Raw genomic sequence first — 16,546 nt, 5'->3', positions numbered from 1 at the left:
TTTGTTAAACCCAAAACGGTCACTTAAAAATGCCAAAGAGTTCACTTTTGGCTTGTGGATAAATTCACTCAATGAAAGGAAAGGGTTTTGTCACATTGTTTTGCAGTCCCGTAGCCTAGATTTGTAGGAATATTTATTCACATGTCAGTGGGAGAATGGACCTTTTGTGTAGGTGTGGAGAGTCCTCAGGCTGAGCAAAACAGTCTTCTGTCAAAAGAGAAAAGAGTTAGCAGTATTATAATGGCTTTATTTCACTGCCTAAGAGGCAGCAGAGGTACTTTTCCAGGCAGTTTTGAAACAGTCTTGGATTGAGTTGCATGTCACACAAACTGCAGCATATAGAAACTGTTCAGGTAATGTAACGCTAGGCGTAACACTACACACTCTAGGAGATGACAGGAATTCAAAAGACTGCTAAAGATATCCTGAGAGCTGTTCCTGTCGCCTGTCAGTCACAGATATGTTCTCACACCGCCTTTAGAGAATTACAAGTGGGAAATATCTGACCATCAGAATGGAAAGCAATACAGGGTTGTTAGAATTGTGAAAGAATGATATTGGAAACAGGGGTGTGGTATAGCCTGACATACAGAAACCTCACCCACTGCCTCTCTAAAGCAGGATTGAGGCAGGAAATATATGCTGTTGTCTGTAAGGGTGCAACACAATTGACCACAACAATGACATCAGTTTTGTCAGAATAATACTCAGTCAACACTTGAATAAGAAAAGATGTCATGCATTTGTAGTTTTCCATGGTGGCTTGATGAACCTGCGGAATGTGTATTCACTCTTGATAAATGTCAAGTTCAAGAATGCAACTGGGCAAGTTTCAGTCTTCCCAATGTTGAGCATTTTCCTTGCAATTATGAGGAAGGACAAGAAAAGGAGAGTAGTGAGTAGGTGGAAAAATAGTGGGGGTGGGGGGCATATGGTCCCACTGTCCCATGCTGGTGAGCTGCTCATGGTCCAGAAAAATAGCCTTGAGTCGGATAATCCCTCAGCAGGACGCTTCACACACATCAATTTCTTCCGTTCTCAGCTATGATTTTCAATACTCACCTTGCTGCCTTTTACTAACACCATTAAGCAATGTGTTGACCCATTGAGTTTGCCAGTCAATGTGAGACTTAGTGTTTCCATGGTAACCTTGAATGTACATCAGCTCGGAAAAAATGGACGTGATGTCAATGCATAATGCTGAAGGACTTAGTTTGCAACTTATGCTAAGAATACCTAACACTCACTTTCTCCTTTTTCTGTTCCTGGTAAAAAATAAATCTTAGGCTTACTCTGTTTTATTTTTCCTAAAGCTGAACCAGAGAACAATTTCTGTTGAGTCCATTTGACCATTTGTCATGTTTTATTTCCACTTTGTAATCCACCTTTTTTGTCCTCTCCTTTTGCTTATCTTACAAGGTGAAAGTGATGATGCGGATCTGTCCATCTCTGGAGGCTGTCGACTCCTCAGAGTTTCAGTCCTTCTTAAAAGTTGACAGCAGGAAGAAGCAGCTCACCCTCTATGACTCTGCGTCAAGCCCCCACTCCAGTTCAGGGCACAGGCGCTCTGCCACTGTGGCTGTCCCAAAGATATTTGCCTTCGATGCTGTTTTTACCCAGGATGCCTCACAAGTAAGAACCAGTGTGTGTGTGTATATATATATATATATATATATATATATATATATATATATATATATATATATTTTTTAGGTGCTGGTTGGAAATGCAACCACTCAAGGACAAAGAAACATCTTTATGTTCACAGGGTGTGACCAGGGGCTTAGAGAAAAATGCTTGTCCTGGGTCAGGGGGGCATTCTTACCAATGTGGGTCTAACAGCTGGGACTTTTAAGCCGTCTGAGGAATGATTTGAATCCACTCCACTTATATCTAACCTCTACTTTAACAGAACAGCTAAATCTAACCACACAACACCCACTTAGACAGACCAGTCTTAAAATGCCACAGATTTTGATTGAAACATTAAAATATGTGTTAAATGTCCCTAAAATTTCAGTTAATTTTTTCCCCAATGGTGCAATAAACTTAATACATCCTCTATCACACCACCTATGTCAAGCAATAACCTTGCCATGTAACCTTGCCCTGACGATAATAGTTGAAGCCAAAGGCTGAATCCCATTTTCAAGTATTATCCCCACCCCTTGGCCCTTTATTTGGACACACCTTTAAGAAGCCCATTCACCATCAATTGTCATCGATACACAATTACATAAACAAATAAGACATCAATATGCCCATACATTGTAAAAATCAAATTATAGTTGAGAATGGTTGTTGTGACAATAAAATATTTGAATAAAGAAGATACATTTGTGAATTTTATTATTTTAAAACTGGTGTAGCTCCTATCCCTTTGTTTGAAGTATGCCCCTGAAAATTGTCTGTTTTAAGGGCCCGATAGCCCTACTCATTCACCCTACCACTGTTTCTACCTTAGAGCAGAGGCCACCTTGCTAGATTGCGCTGCTGGGACTACTCTGCTGGTGTCTAACAGTCACAGCAAGCAGGCTCTGCTGGAAGAGGTTATGTTTGCTGTGTGGTGTATGGAAAAAAGGCCCCCTGCTGCTGAAGCCTTTCCCTCTGAAGATCCATGCTGAAACAGATTGCAACGACAAGCCACACATTGCAACACCCACAAAAATACACCCTAGTGATAAAAAATCCTGAAACCATTAATGTGATTTGGTGTAGCCAATTCCAAATATCCTTTTTTGTTCATTTTGGCATTGTTGTTTTAAATATGTTTGTCTTAAAGTGTTTCCTAGATGTGGCTGAACTGTAAATTGATTGTGAATGTGTGTGGGGGGGTGTTGTCTCTTTCTGTTCCTCACAGGCTGAGGTGTGCTCAGGGACAGTAGCTGAGGTCATCCAATCGGTAGTAAATGGTGCAGACGGCTGCATCTTCTGCTTTGGTCAAGTCAAGCTCGGTAAGCTCCTCCACCGGCAACAGATTAGACATGTGCTTTTGTTAGTCAAAGAAAAACTCTCATTGCTCTTTGTTAGCTACACTTGATGTCCACAATTGGCTTAGTGGTGCACTGGGGTGAGTCAAGGAATGAGAGATGGGAGGAAAAAAGAATGGGAAGTGAGTTTGAGGAGGGGGTGAGGGCTAAAGTGCTGCATCCACGCTTCAGGGCTCAGACTTTAATTAAAATCTTAGTAATTGGTCTGGCCGGTGCTCTCAGGCTGAAGAGCTTGTTTTCCTCATGCTGCTGTTAGCTATAATTCTCCACAGAATGACTGCTTCTGGAATAAGTCCTTGAATTAGCATTTCATTTTTACTTGTACTGAATTTTACATCAGATTTTCTACATTAGCTATTTTTTTCAGCAGCAATTGCTAATCAGAAAATTTCCAATGAGTGTTCATTTCTTTATGAAGATTGTGCCCACTCCAAACATCTTAAAGAAAGTAGAATTAATTTTAGATGGAACATATGAAAGGGTATTTTTCCATTTTCATCCTCCTGTCTCTTTCACACATCACCAGGCAAGACTTACACCATGATTGGCAAAGACAGCTCCACTCAGAGCCTAGGCATTGTGCCTTGTGCCATTTCTTGGCTCTTCAAGCTCATCAATGAGCGCAAGGAGAAGACTGGCACACGGTTCTCAGTTCGTGTTTCTGCTGTGGAAATCTTTGGAAAAGACGAAGAGCTGAAGGACTTGTTGTCTGAGGTGTCAACAGGCAGCCTGCAGGAAGGCCAATCTCCAGGAATCCATCTAAGGGAAGATCCCATCTGTGGCACGCAGGTTAGCAGCATCCCAACTCCACTCTTTCTTTGTTCACTGATCCTTTCACGGGTTAAAGAATTAGTCCGTCTGAGTATTGATTTTTTTTCTGTCTATGATCTACCCCCTTTATTTTCTTTCAAAGAGGTTTAAACTTTCTTTAAACTGCATGTGTTCTTTTTTTATTATATTTTTCTTTTATCTCCCAGGATGCTTTAGTTTGTCTTGCTCTATCTTACCTGTGTCTGAAATCCATGATTTATATTTCAGCTGAATCCATCTATGTTATTGAAAGCTTTCTTCTTCAGTGTTGTATTGGCGCTCCTGTCAGAGCATCTATTATGCATGAATCAGAGTTAGCCCTCTATGGCTAGAGAAATATTATTGGGGGATGGGGCAAACTGTAGGTTTGAAGGCACTCACAGGTGTTGCTGACAGATGTTGTTTTTGGGGATATCTGTGGACTCTGACTTCAAAGGAGGTGCAGTTCTATGAAGCTCCTCTTCCTCTCGGCAGCCACGTGTTTGCGTCTTCCTCTCTTCTGTCTTTTCTCCTTCGTATTCCCTCTTTTTTTTGTACCCTCATCACATCATGTGTAGGGAACTACCCCTGCCTCCTGCTCCTGCATTACCTCTCCTAATCCTCCTCCCTCTGTGTGCATATCTCCGGTTTTAATTGCCCCTGAGATACATTCTAATGGGCCAGAAATGTATGCTGGGGTCCAATTAACTGGCTCCCCTTGCTTTATAGTGCCTCCCTTTTCACATATAGCCTCTTTAAAGCCCTGTGTGGTCTCTTCTCCTCACCCCAAGGTTGATCTGTCTTCTTCTCCCAACCTGCAGCTCCAGAATCAGAGCGAGCTTCGTGCCCCTACTGCTGAGAAAGCCGCCTTCTTCCTGGATGCAGCCCTTGCTGCACGCAGCACCAGCAGGCCAAACGTTGACGAGGACGAACGACGCAACTCCCACATGCTATTTACTCTACACATTTACCAATATCGCATGGAGAAGAGCGGCAAAGGTGGAAGTTAGTATTCCTGCATTGCTACAGAGAATCTACAAACTTCTGGCATGCACTAGAAGCAAAAAGTTATAGAGTCAACCACATGGTTCATTAAATAGCTGGGTTTGGCCTTTGCTATAGCAAGAAACCTATTAAAATGCATATGCATATTACATAAATTCTAATTAAGGTTTGAAGCCTTGCTTAAAATCATTAGAAAAGCTTTATGTCTGATTGTGAAAGATTTATTTTCATATTTGTAAAGAAAATCAACTCCCTGTTATTGAGAGTTAAACATCTGGTGGGAGTCCTACAGTCTGGCTGCAGTTTGAATCACTTCATCTTACTCATAAATAAACCAGACAGCTCAGACAGAGCTGTGCCACTCCTGTCATCATGCGACTGTTTGTGAGGAGGTCTATGCTCACAGTGGGTGTGTCTGGGTTGTGCTCACCTGGTTTTATTGCCGCTGTCGTTCCAGTGTCGGGTGGACGGAGCAGGCTGCACCTTATCGACTTGGGAAGCTGTGAAAAGGTCTTGAGCAAAAGCAGAGATGGTGGTGGAAGCTTGTGTCTTTCCCTGAATGCACTGGGAAATGTCATAATGGCTTTGGCAAATGGAGCAAAACATGTACCTTACAAGTAAGAAAACCACCATTAGTTTTAATGTCCTTTTTTCTGTGCTTTTGCCTTTAAAGATTTTGTGTCTGTATGTTATTTATGTTAAAGAAATCAGTGAGATAATCTGCTTACAGGATTAATGTGTGACAATTTATTTAGTCTGTTTAATTGGGCTTAGATAATGAGTTAAATGCAATCATATGGTTTAGGTATAAAAAGATTAATTGATTCGCCGTTTGGGAGTGTTTTTAGTCCTGAGTAGTCAAGACAGCTGCTCTAACAGTCATATTAGCTACCTTTATCATTTGTTTTACAAGATAACTGTGCTGTTTGCTAATAACACTGTTAATGCACCCTCCAGGGACAGCAAACTGACAATGTTGTTGAGGGAGTCCCTCGGCAACATCAACTGCAGAACCACAATGATTGCCCACATCTCTGATTCCCCAGCCAACTATGCTGATTCACTCACCACCATCCAGCTAGCCTCCCGCATCCACCGCATGAGGAAGAAGAAATCCAAGGTACAGTAATATCCTTTCTAACATCACAAATCAATTTATGCAGCAATAAACTGATAGTCAAGCAGAGGAAACTGTACAGTTTACAAGTTTTCACAAACATTTTTTTCCAACTTATTCTAACATACTTAAATTCTAATTTAATCAAGCAGAGTAATTGTTTGTTAAGTGTGTCCTGAATGTAGGCTTTCACATTAAAAGCAATCTGAAATCTTGCAATTTGTTTAACCTGTGATTTAAGTTCTCAATTTTTTTCTTCCTCCTGTGATTTTTGGAGCTATTAAGTGAACAAATGATGCTGAAAATGAATTATTATTACTGCTGTAATTGAGAACTAGTTTTTCTCAGCTTCTCAACACATAATTATAAAATCAATACCTCTGCCTAAGAACGTGTGCAATGCTGTCCCCCAGATTAGGGAAATAAATGCTCTAGATAATTAGGTGCAATGGCAGAGTGTATTTATTCGGTATTGGTCCCAGTGATGACTATTATGCTGCTCTGATACAGCAATTTGTATACTTGACATTAACTTCCATAAGACTATCGATGTGCACTTTTAACCTTTAGATAAATATTGATTCATATTGAAAAATTATTTTTACAATACTTTAAATTACAATAGCTAAAATGTGTTGCATAAAATGTATATTTAATAAAGAAAAACATACTTGCTGTCATTACTTACAGTATGATGCTTGTAATGATTATCTTGTAATTACAAGTTGTTTTCACCTTTAGGTTGAGGGATGACAAATCAGTCTATCAAATGTCATGCAACAAACAAAAAGTCATCAACTTATTATACACACCAGTAACCTTACAGTTTGTAGCAGTGGTGTCAAATTCCAGTCCTAGAGGACCACTATTCTGCATGTTTTAGCTGTTTACCTGCTACAATGCACCAGATTGAATGGTTGATTCACCTCTTCAGCATATCAAGTTCTGCAGAAGCTTGTTAATCTCCTTCTCCTTTAAATCAGGTTTGTTGAGGTAGAGAAACATCAAAATGAGCAGCATTCATAGATCAAACTCTTTATTCAATCTCCCCGTGAAGAGCTTACCCTCTGACTTAAGAAGCAAAGGTTCAGTACAGACATTGAGGGACTAACTTAACCTGATTAAGAATCATTCCATCAAAAGTATTTTGAGCTGTGATTCTAAAGTGACATATAATTTTGATCATGCCATTTGAAAATACAAGAGACTGATACCTGCTTTGATTTTGTCCTTTTTTAAAGTATGCATCCAGTTCATCTGGAGGAGAAAGTTCCTGTGAGGAAGGGAGGGTTCGCCGGCCACCTCACCTTAGGCCATTTCACCCTCGGACTGTAGCCCTGGACCCAGACCTGCCGGCCTTGCTCAGTGACCCAGAATACTCTTCAAGTAGTGAACAGTCTTGTGATACTGTTATTTATGTGGGCCCTGGGGGAACTGCAATCTCAGATAGGGAGCTTAGTGACAATGAAGGTCCACCTGCCTTTGTTCCAATTATCCCCTCACTGAACAAGAAGAAATCTGTTAAAGAGGGCCCTCTGGACAGAGATCAATTCTTTAAATGCAACACATTTGCTGAGCTGCAGGAAAGGTTGGAGTGTATAGATGGAAGTGAAGAACCTACTGCCTTTGTTGGAGAGGGCAAGAGAAACCAGGCTAGTCCTAAGACTGACAAATCTAAGGAGAACCAAGGCTCTAATTCACCAAAGACTGTGGCAAATATTTCTAACAACCAAGAGGGCATTTCAACCAAACAATTTCCCAAACCTGTCCCAATGCAACCATCCTGCAGTCCTAATGTTAAATCTAAACTGGACATTGCCAAGACTCAATGCATACCTGAAGAAAGGGCGCCATCAGAGAATATTCACAATATTTGCAGGACCAGTGCTGATGGTGAGAAATCCTTGATTACTGAAAGCCAGGTTAATTCTAATAGTCTGGCAACTTCCACAGTTCTAAATTCAGAGCCTGTGGTGAGGGAGAAAGTTTACGCTAACAAGAAGGCCTTGCCAAAGCCAGCACCGCCTCCGTTACAGCAGAAAGAAAATGCAGAGAATGAAGAAAGATCAAGCACCAGAATGCCACCTGTGGGAATGAGCCACCAAGCAGTGAAAAGAAAGGATCCATGTACTTCCCCTTTTTTCAGAGCTCCAATGGAGGTTTGCCAAGTCCGCTCAACTATGAGGGAAAGATGCATGGATCGGGATATCCTTAGAGCTACTGTCACCCTGCAGCAGCCTGTGGAGCTGAATGGAGAGGATGAGTTAGTGTTTACTGTGGTAGAAGAGCTGTCTATTGGCAGTATTGTGGATAAAGGTCGGCCATCAAGCATCATTAGCTTCAACAGTGACTGCTCACTTCAGGCCTTGGCCTCTGGTTCCCGACCTGTCAGTATCATCAGCAGTATCAATGATGAATTTGATGCCTACACGTCAGCTGTTGGAGGATCTGAGGTCAATGTTGCTGTGGTCACACCTCTTCAGGAGGGTGCAATGGAGGGTATAGACAGCAGAGGTTCATCTATCAGTTCTTGGCTGAGTGAGGTCAGTGTCTGCACATTGGAAAGTGAAGGTGCTCATTCTACAGATGTTTTCCTTCCACAGGTGAAACACTTAGGATCAGAGGCCACCTTTTACTTTGATTCTCTTGACATGTTTCACTGTGCATCATCTACAAGAGATCCTAAGAACTCTCTAAATGACAGTGGTTTTAGTTTTTCTGAACAAGATAGTGACAGTGCTGCCTCAAGTAAACTTTCACTGACAAAGTGTCCTCCATCACCAGAGTCAACTAAAGGATCTCTCAGATTCACATCCAAATTAACTAAAGCTCACTCACTGAGTTCCTCTTCACCTCCACAGGGCTCCTCCATAGTACACTCCAGTCTTCCCAGGAAGATTAAACCTACCTCATCAATCTCTCACAGTAGTAGCAGTAGCAGCAGCAGCGGTAGAGATCCACCAAGGCAAGAGGCTAAACAGGAGGATCCTTGGCAGCGGAGCAACAACCACTCAGAACCTCAAATTTCTGACTCCAGCAGCACCAGCAGATTTCTCAGAAACCCCCCTAGCGGTATTATTTCCAGTAGAACACCCAACAACAGCAGCAGTGTACCTCGCCCACCTAAGGTGCCAGGGTCTACCTCATCTCAGAGAGTGGTTGATGGCTGTGAGAAATCAGCTACAAAGAATCCACCCAGCAAAATGCCCCAGCTGAGACGAGGTGCCACCACCTTGGGAACAGTGCCTGTTATTCATTTCTCAACAGACCACAAGGGAACACAAGATATTATTGCATCTGCCACAAGCCTTAAATTTTCCTCTCTGGGGAAAAACAACAAGGCTAACTCACAGAAACCAAGTAATCTCCCTAAACCTGGCTGTGTCTCGCCACCTCCCCCTCCAGTTAGAAAGTCCAGCCTTGATCACAAGACCAAGATCCTGCTGCCCCAAAGTGCCTTAAAGTCAGCATATGGGGAGGCAGGGAAGACCTCTGGGACAAGGGTAGCTGTATCAGAAGATGAGCTTGAAGTACATCAAAAACTTGACTCTACAAATTTGAAAACCTCCAGCCTCAACACAGCCAAAGTTACCTCCAGCCTGAAGGCCAAAGGTTCTAGAGGAGAGGCTGGACTGCATTACGGCAGTCAAATGTCACTGGAAAAGTGTGAAAGCCTGTCTTTATCAGGTTCCAGAGCTGCGCTTAGTAGGGAGAACAGTGGGGCAAGTCTGGGTAGCAAATCCAACAAGTCAATTCCAAGATTTGGTATTCCTAATTCATCCAGCTCTCCCATAGCTACCTTCCAATCAACTCAAAGCCAAGGAAATATCAGCAAATCAAGTCAGGTAAAAGCTTCTGTAAATCCCAGAGCATTAGGAACAGTAAATGGTAGTAAAGCACGCTCACTGTCAGCCAACAACTCCAAGGGCCTCAGCTCCTCAACAAAATCTCTGGCCACTCCTGTGACCAGAAACACCAATACCAACCTTCCTCCGTCAGGTCGAACAGCAGCCCCTCGGACTACTGCTCCGGTCTCTAATAAGCCTGGAAGAGGGACGATCATGGGCACAAAGCAGGCCATAAGGGCCGCAAATAGTCGTGTGACTGAACTTGCAACCGGCAACATATCAGGCAAACATGGGAGAGGTTCAGGCGATTCAGACAGTGGGAATGACAGTGGGGTGAATGTGAATGATGACAAGTCACCCACAGCCATGCTGCCCTCGCCATACAGTAAAATCACTGCACCAAGGCGGCCTCAGCGCTATAGCAGCGGACATGGCAGCGACAACAGCAGTGTGTTGAGCGGGGAGCTGCCTCCAGCAATGGGCCGCACAGCTTTGTTCTACCACAGTGGAGGCAGCAGCGGCTATGAAAGCATGATCAGAGACAGTGAAGCCACAGGCAGCGCTTCCTCTGCCCACGACTCTATGAGTGAAAGCGGCATGTCATCTTCAGGCAGAGCGAGAAGCTCTAAGTATCCCAAGAAAAGAGCTAATGGTAAGAAAATAATTTAGAAATGTAGAAGTTGCTATGCACATATCTGAAATGTTTTGTTATATTACTACATATTTTAAACGAGTTTTTCTTACATGCAATAACTACAACAAAGCCTTGCATCTTTTGACATTTATACATTTCCCCCCATAGTTCTGAGAAAATACGACCAATCTTTGCCTATCTAAGATTACTGTATGTGTGGTTTGTAGGCTTCCAGAGAAGAAGGCTGATCCCAGCACCCCTGCCAGACACATCATCCCTGGGGAAGAAGGTGGGCACAGCAGGCCAGTGGGTGGACTTGCCTCCTATGTCTGGACCGTTGAAAGAATCCTTTGAGATCAAGGTGTATGAGATCGACGATGTGGAACGGCTCCAAAGACGGCGTCAGGAGGAAACCACAGAGGTAAGCAGAGGGTCAACCATGACTACTTCTTTGTGATTGTTCATTTTGCTGAAACTGGTTTTTGATAATGTCACCCATGGGTTCAGATCTTGTGACTCCCACCTGTTAGGACTTTGCAATGTTTTAAACTTGTACTGCTAATTCTATGCATGCTCAACATGAGCCACATGGACTCACAGAACTTTGTGAGAATTTCTTGGATCCCTCCTTCCCAGTTTCATGTCGAAGATCAGGACAGAAATAATTTGTCCCAGACGTTTGACCTTCAGACAGCTCAGCAGCAGATCTTGGGAGTTAAAATGTTTGTGTCCAGACTCCTGGAGCTTGATATTTTGGCAGCGTTCTTGATAAATACCAAAAGTTCAGAAGTCAATTACTGATGAGGTTAACTGATTTAGATATGAGAACTATCTGGCCCTGGTGGTGTTGAAATGGAGGTGTAAAAAAGAGGTGGAGATTAAATACAGTACTCCAAACAACTCTTAATCAACTCACCACCAACAGTCTTCACTGTATATCCCTATTCCCCTTTTTCTAGAAGTTCAGCTCTTCCCTAGAGACACTTTATAGAAAAAAACAAATCAGTTATAAATTGTAGTTTAATTTACTTTCATTAAATAAAACTTCTCAGAGCTTAAATTAAAAGTAATTAGCTGCTGCTGTTTTCTGAGATGTTGTTTTTCCCTCAGTACTGCAAAACACTAATAAAATATCCCACCCCACCCCCCACAGTTTATGTATAACATATTAAATCATCTACAGATGACAGTACTGTATGCTTTCCATGGAAACAAGCTAACATGTTCTATTTTTTTTCTCCAGCAACCATTCCAAGATGTTGACAAGGTGAGCCTATTTTTCAATTACTGACATTTATATACAGCCAGTCAAGGTTATATGTTAGATGAAACACATATTTGATAAACATCATAAATTTTATTTGATTGGAAATGATCATTTTATTTAGAAAGTAAACTTTATGATTTGTGGTCCGAATGAAAAACAAAACCAAGTCATATAATGTATTTTTTTTTACTCCTTAAAGAAGACGAAAGAAAAGTTTTTATTTTTCTGAGCCTCTGATTGTCTACTCTTAGCTCTCTGAGCTGCTAAGCAACTAATGACCCCTTCATGGGATCCTTCAAGAGTTGCCTTCATGCTGCACCCCTATTTCTTCATTAACTTCTTCTTCTTCTCTTTCAGGGGCTGCTGTATTTTAACAGTAAGTTGAAGATTTTGGAGAGAAGGCAACAGCAAGTGAGGGAACTGAGAGTGAAGCATCAAGTGTTGCTGGAGGAGCTGGAGGACACAAAGGTGCGACTGATGATGGAGCCCAGCAAGTGGGCTGGAGAGTGTAAGTGAAGATTGCTTTCGCTTTATTGCTATTTCACTTCTGAACTTTATAAAAATATTTTGTGGCAAACCAAATGATAAAATGCCATTGTTTCAACAGTTGAAGTGGACCCGAATTTGGACAAAGAGTCTCCAGAGTACCTGGAGGCGTTGGCTCAGGCCACAGAGGAGCTGGAGTTTTGTGTCAACCTGTGCAAGTCCCATGTCATGATGGTGACCTGTTTCGACATCAGCACGCCACCAACATGTGTCACTCAGGAGGGGCTGCTGCGTGAAGTTGAAGTCTGAGGACAAAAGGAAGTAGAAGTGGAAAAGGAAGAGGAAGTGAGAAGACAAAGGAAGAAGAAATGTAGCAGTCAGTTTATGAATTTCACTGGAATGAAGAACAACAGACAAGAGGGGAGACCAGAGTGGAGCTTTACTTAAAAACAGAAAAAATCATCACCGCCGAGCTACAGTGCCTCATTGTCTCGAGGACATAGCAGAGAAATGAAGCGTGAGCACAAATGCTGTTGTCGTGGCAACGCAGTGGCTATCACTTACTGAGAAGTCGATGAACAACACCCGGAAGTGCCTTTTTTATTGTTTAGTTTGAGTCACTATTTTTCATATGGTGCAGGCATAAGCCTGAACATGTTTCTTTTAAGAAAAAAATATTTTATATTGCATTGTATAGTGTATTTAAACAAATGTGTGGTGTGCATAATTTTTCTTTCAAGGGGGAAAAAAAATAAAGAAAAGAAGTTAGCAATAAGCTAATGTTACTGTGCTCCCAGACTTTGCCTTTTCTCTTGTTTCAAACCTCAAACAGCATTTTATCCATGTTCACTCAGCCTCTTGCGCCTTAAGTTAAAATGTCTGGTTTTGTAGTTTCTTTTTTGAGTTTGGAAACTGGGCTGTGTTATTTCATCAAGTTGCATTAGTTGTTTCCTGCTAGCTGGCCTGTAAAAGTTGGCAGGGTAGAACGAATATGTTTCTCTCCAGTTGCCTTGATCAAATGGGTCTTTGTGGACGCTCTAGGGTAGAGAGTAATATTTTGAGGACAGGAAAGTTTATTCAAGTTGCCCAAGTTTATCTCACTGGAACTGAGAGATTAAGCCAAAACAATCAGAGAGCTGCTGTGTTGGATGAGGAGGAATTATTTGTGATTCAGCCATTCTTTCTGGTGCCTCAGTAGATGGTCATACAAACCTGAGAGATGTCCTTAAACTCACCTGTGACAGTAGTTCGATGAATGGTTACTATAAAAGAGGTGCTCATCAGTAAACCAGTTTTCTCTGTAAATGGGAGAAACTAAATCTTATGCTGTAAGATAAACAGATGAGACAGCACCCACCTGCCAGCCTTTTTTTATACAGTACTTTTCCCCAAGTGCTGCCAAACCTTAGTTCTATGCATCCCAATACATTTATACTGCAACTACTTTAAGAAATTCAGTACTTTGAGGTCAAAAAACATACTTTGGACACATTTATCCCCAACTTGGCATTGACATATCAGCAACATTGATTTTACATCTCAGACAAAGCTTCATGAATTGTTAGTTTTCCAGGAAAGCATGCTTAATTCAAAAAGCTGACAAGACAAAAATGATTGGTGAAAAGGATTATTCAAAAAAGAAACATGATTATGACGTATGTTGGTGTGTTTGGTTTCTTTTTCTATGACAAATATGACTTTGTTTTGTTTGTTTTACACAAATGTACTCTCTCAGGCCCTCTCTGACGATGCTGCATGAGATTTTTTAATCATTTTTAAGGATGATTTTTACTCCCATTTTTATCATTCTAATTTTTTACAATAATTTAAGTTTTCACTGATGTAGGATTAGGTTCATGAAGTGAAAAAAGATGTTACCAAACCAAGACCTTTTTCCTCCCAAAAAATAATAGGTCATATTTCATATCAAAACCCATATTTTCTAATATCTTTGTTTTTGTATAGGATTTTTCAAACCTTGTGTAAAAATGTAAAATATGGCAGCTTGTGTTTTCTTTTACAACACCTGTGAATAAAATGTTTCTTCTTACTGATGATTCAGTGTTTGATGTTTTACATCAGTTTATATCCTTTATATTTATAGAATTATTTTTATTATTATTGTTCAGAATATAAAGGATTTAGTGTAATTCAAATGCAACCAAGAAGGACCCCTGCTGTCTAGATTACAAGAATCTGACTGCAGTCTTACTCTACTTGCTTATTTCTTGAATGTATTGGCAAAGATATGAACTGTAATATTGAGATATTAGAGACTTATAAATACTTAGCAGGTTTAGGAGATTTCCATTAGTTTATTGTAAAACATATTGCCCCAGTACTATAAGAAACTGAGGAACATGCAGACAAAAAAGCTCCCAATTTATGACAGCACAAACATCAAAAAGGCCAAATCAATAATTTATGGTACAATTTAGTAGAAAGACCAGCTATGTTGTATGGTTTGGAGACAGTAGGACTGACAAAAAGACAAAGAGACAGAGCTGGAAGAGGCAGAGCTGAAGATGTTGAGGTTCTCCTTGGGAGGGACGAGGACAGACAGGATTAGGAATGAGGTCATCAGAGGTACGGCACAGGTTGAAGGACTGGGAGATAAAGTTAGAGAGGCCAGACTGAGATGGTTTGGACATGTGCAGAGGAGGGACAGTGGGTCTATTGGTAGAAGGATGTTAGAGACGCAGCTGCCGGGAAAGAGACTAAGAGGAGATGTATGGATGCAGTTAGAGAGGATATGGGGGTAGTTGGAGTGAGGACAGAAGACAGAGTTAGATGGAGGCGGATGACTCGCTGTGGTGACCCCCATTTGCTGTGAAGGGGTAACAGAAAACTACATTAATGAACATTAAAGACCATGAACATCAAACCAAGAGAGGAAAACTCTCTAGGACATGGGCACATTGTTTGAATCTACAGTAAATAAAGACTTCATTAGAGCACGAGGGTTCGTCATCATATTCATCATATTGATAAACTTCAGAAAAAAAGGGCGAGATTAGACATTTCTAACATAAGATTTAAATAAATGAACAGCAAGGAAACCCATTCTATAAACAGCTAAAACTCAACCTTCACCAAAATGACGGTAAAAAACAGTTGCAATAACTTATAATAGGTCAGAATTCAAACTTGAAAAGTTTTACCTTTAGCAATGTGATAGTTTTATATTTTTAAAAATATGTTTCCATTGACACCCTACTGCTACCCATCTGCCACAACCTCCTTTGCCATTTTCTTGTCTTTTTGGTTTAAAATGTTAATAGGATATGAAATCAGCAGGATATTCAGTAATTTAATGAACATACTTTTACCTGATAATTTGAGGCTAATTACTGAAAAAGTAAAGGTTAAATCTGACAAAAAGGAAATGAGATAAAATAAGAAGAAGGAGGTCTGAAAAGATTGGTGCAGCAAGACGTTGTGTATCAGAACGTTCTGCTGCTCAGTACGACCCATGTCCTGTTGATTAAAATACTGTAACTTAGTGGTTATATTCAGCTTGAAGCTGAACCCTGCTGTGCAGCAACATCTTGTCTCCTCCTTGTTAATTCTTTTTTGATCAAAAGCTCGGGAGGTTAATTTGGTTGACTGGTTAAGACCATCTGGTCACTGTGTTTCAAATCAAATTCTGTGGTGAGTTCTGCTTTCTGGCTTCGTGAGTTTTGGCACATTTCCAGTCATTGTTCGGACAGGGATTATCAAATTGCCACACAACACACAAATTTGACAAGTAAAAGACATTTCTTTCAGATTATTTTAAAATAGGTAGGTAATTAGGTAAAACTCACAAATTTGTGTCTTTTATTTTTAGGTAGACAAAAATCTTTCAGTTTTGCCCGTCATTGCTCTTAACATCTGAGAAGAAACATTTGGTTGAGGCTGTTGCAGATGTCTGATGTCCGCAGTCTGAGCACAATAAGCCCTGTTTGTCCCGGCCCACTCGCCTCAGGGCTCTCATCATTAGCAGGGAGCAGGGTGTCAGGCGAGAATAAAAATGAATTTGCAAAAAAGTCAAGATTTGCACCACCTTTATACTAACCCAGAGATCACTGGAACTCAGACTTCTCTATTAAAAGTTTAGCATTTTGATTACAAATACAGTCCTAATTCACTCAGTCTTTGTTTTCAATAAGAACATGTTCATGATTCAAAGCAATTTCTCCTCTCAAATGTATTTAGGACATTTTGAACAAGGTTAACATTTCTAAGACAACTAAACTCTTACAAAGGTTGTGCTATTTCCTCATTCATCATTAAATGATGAAGACAAACCTGAATCATGGTTTCATTTGTGTTTTTCCAGGAAAACATAGGCTTTTTGAACCCACACTGCACCACACTCACTGTTAGTGGTTGTAGTTGATCAGTTTTGAAATTTACTGCACTGCAGTC

The 16,546-nt window shown here is 40.9% G+C and overlaps 1 protein-coding gene across 3 annotated transcripts in view; it reads left to right on the top strand.

Moving 5' to 3' along the window:
* The window catches only part of kif26ab (kinesin family member 26Ab), a 65,122-nt gene extending 50,932 nt beyond the window's left edge, over positions 1 to 14,190 (top strand). For all 3 annotated transcript variants that reach the window (XM_017416014.3, XM_025005376.2, XM_017416022.3), the window contains 11 exons: positions 1,420 to 1,632; positions 2,861 to 2,954; positions 3,517 to 3,779; positions 4,601 to 4,784; positions 5,242 to 5,401; positions 5,742 to 5,904; positions 7,143 to 10,401; positions 10,611 to 10,804; positions 11,627 to 11,650; positions 12,008 to 12,158; positions 12,258 to 14,190. In XM_017416014.3, coding sequence (XP_017271503.1) covers positions 1,420 to 1,632; positions 2,861 to 2,954; positions 3,517 to 3,779; positions 4,601 to 4,784; positions 5,242 to 5,401; positions 5,742 to 5,904; positions 7,143 to 10,401; positions 10,611 to 10,804; positions 11,627 to 11,650; positions 12,008 to 12,158; positions 12,258 to 12,445 — 4,893 coding nt within the window. In that variant the 3' untranslated portion in view covers positions 12,446 to 14,190. The remainder of the gene's footprint in view (positions 1 to 1,419; positions 1,633 to 2,860; positions 2,955 to 3,516; positions 3,780 to 4,600; positions 4,785 to 5,241; positions 5,402 to 5,741; positions 5,905 to 7,142; positions 10,402 to 10,610; positions 10,805 to 11,626; positions 11,651 to 12,007; positions 12,159 to 12,257) is intronic.
* The last annotated feature ends 2,356 nt before the right edge of the window (positions 14,191 to 16,546 follow it).

This window comes from Kryptolebias marmoratus, linkage group LG10, assembly GCF_001649575.2.
Source record: "Kryptolebias marmoratus isolate JLee-2015 linkage group LG10, ASM164957v2, whole genome shotgun sequence".
NCBI lineage: Eukaryota > Metazoa > Chordata > Actinopteri > Cyprinodontiformes > Rivulidae > Kryptolebias > Kryptolebias marmoratus.
The sequence above is the reverse complement of the archived record's forward strand: the minus strand, read 5'-3'. Positions and strand labels throughout refer to the sequence as shown.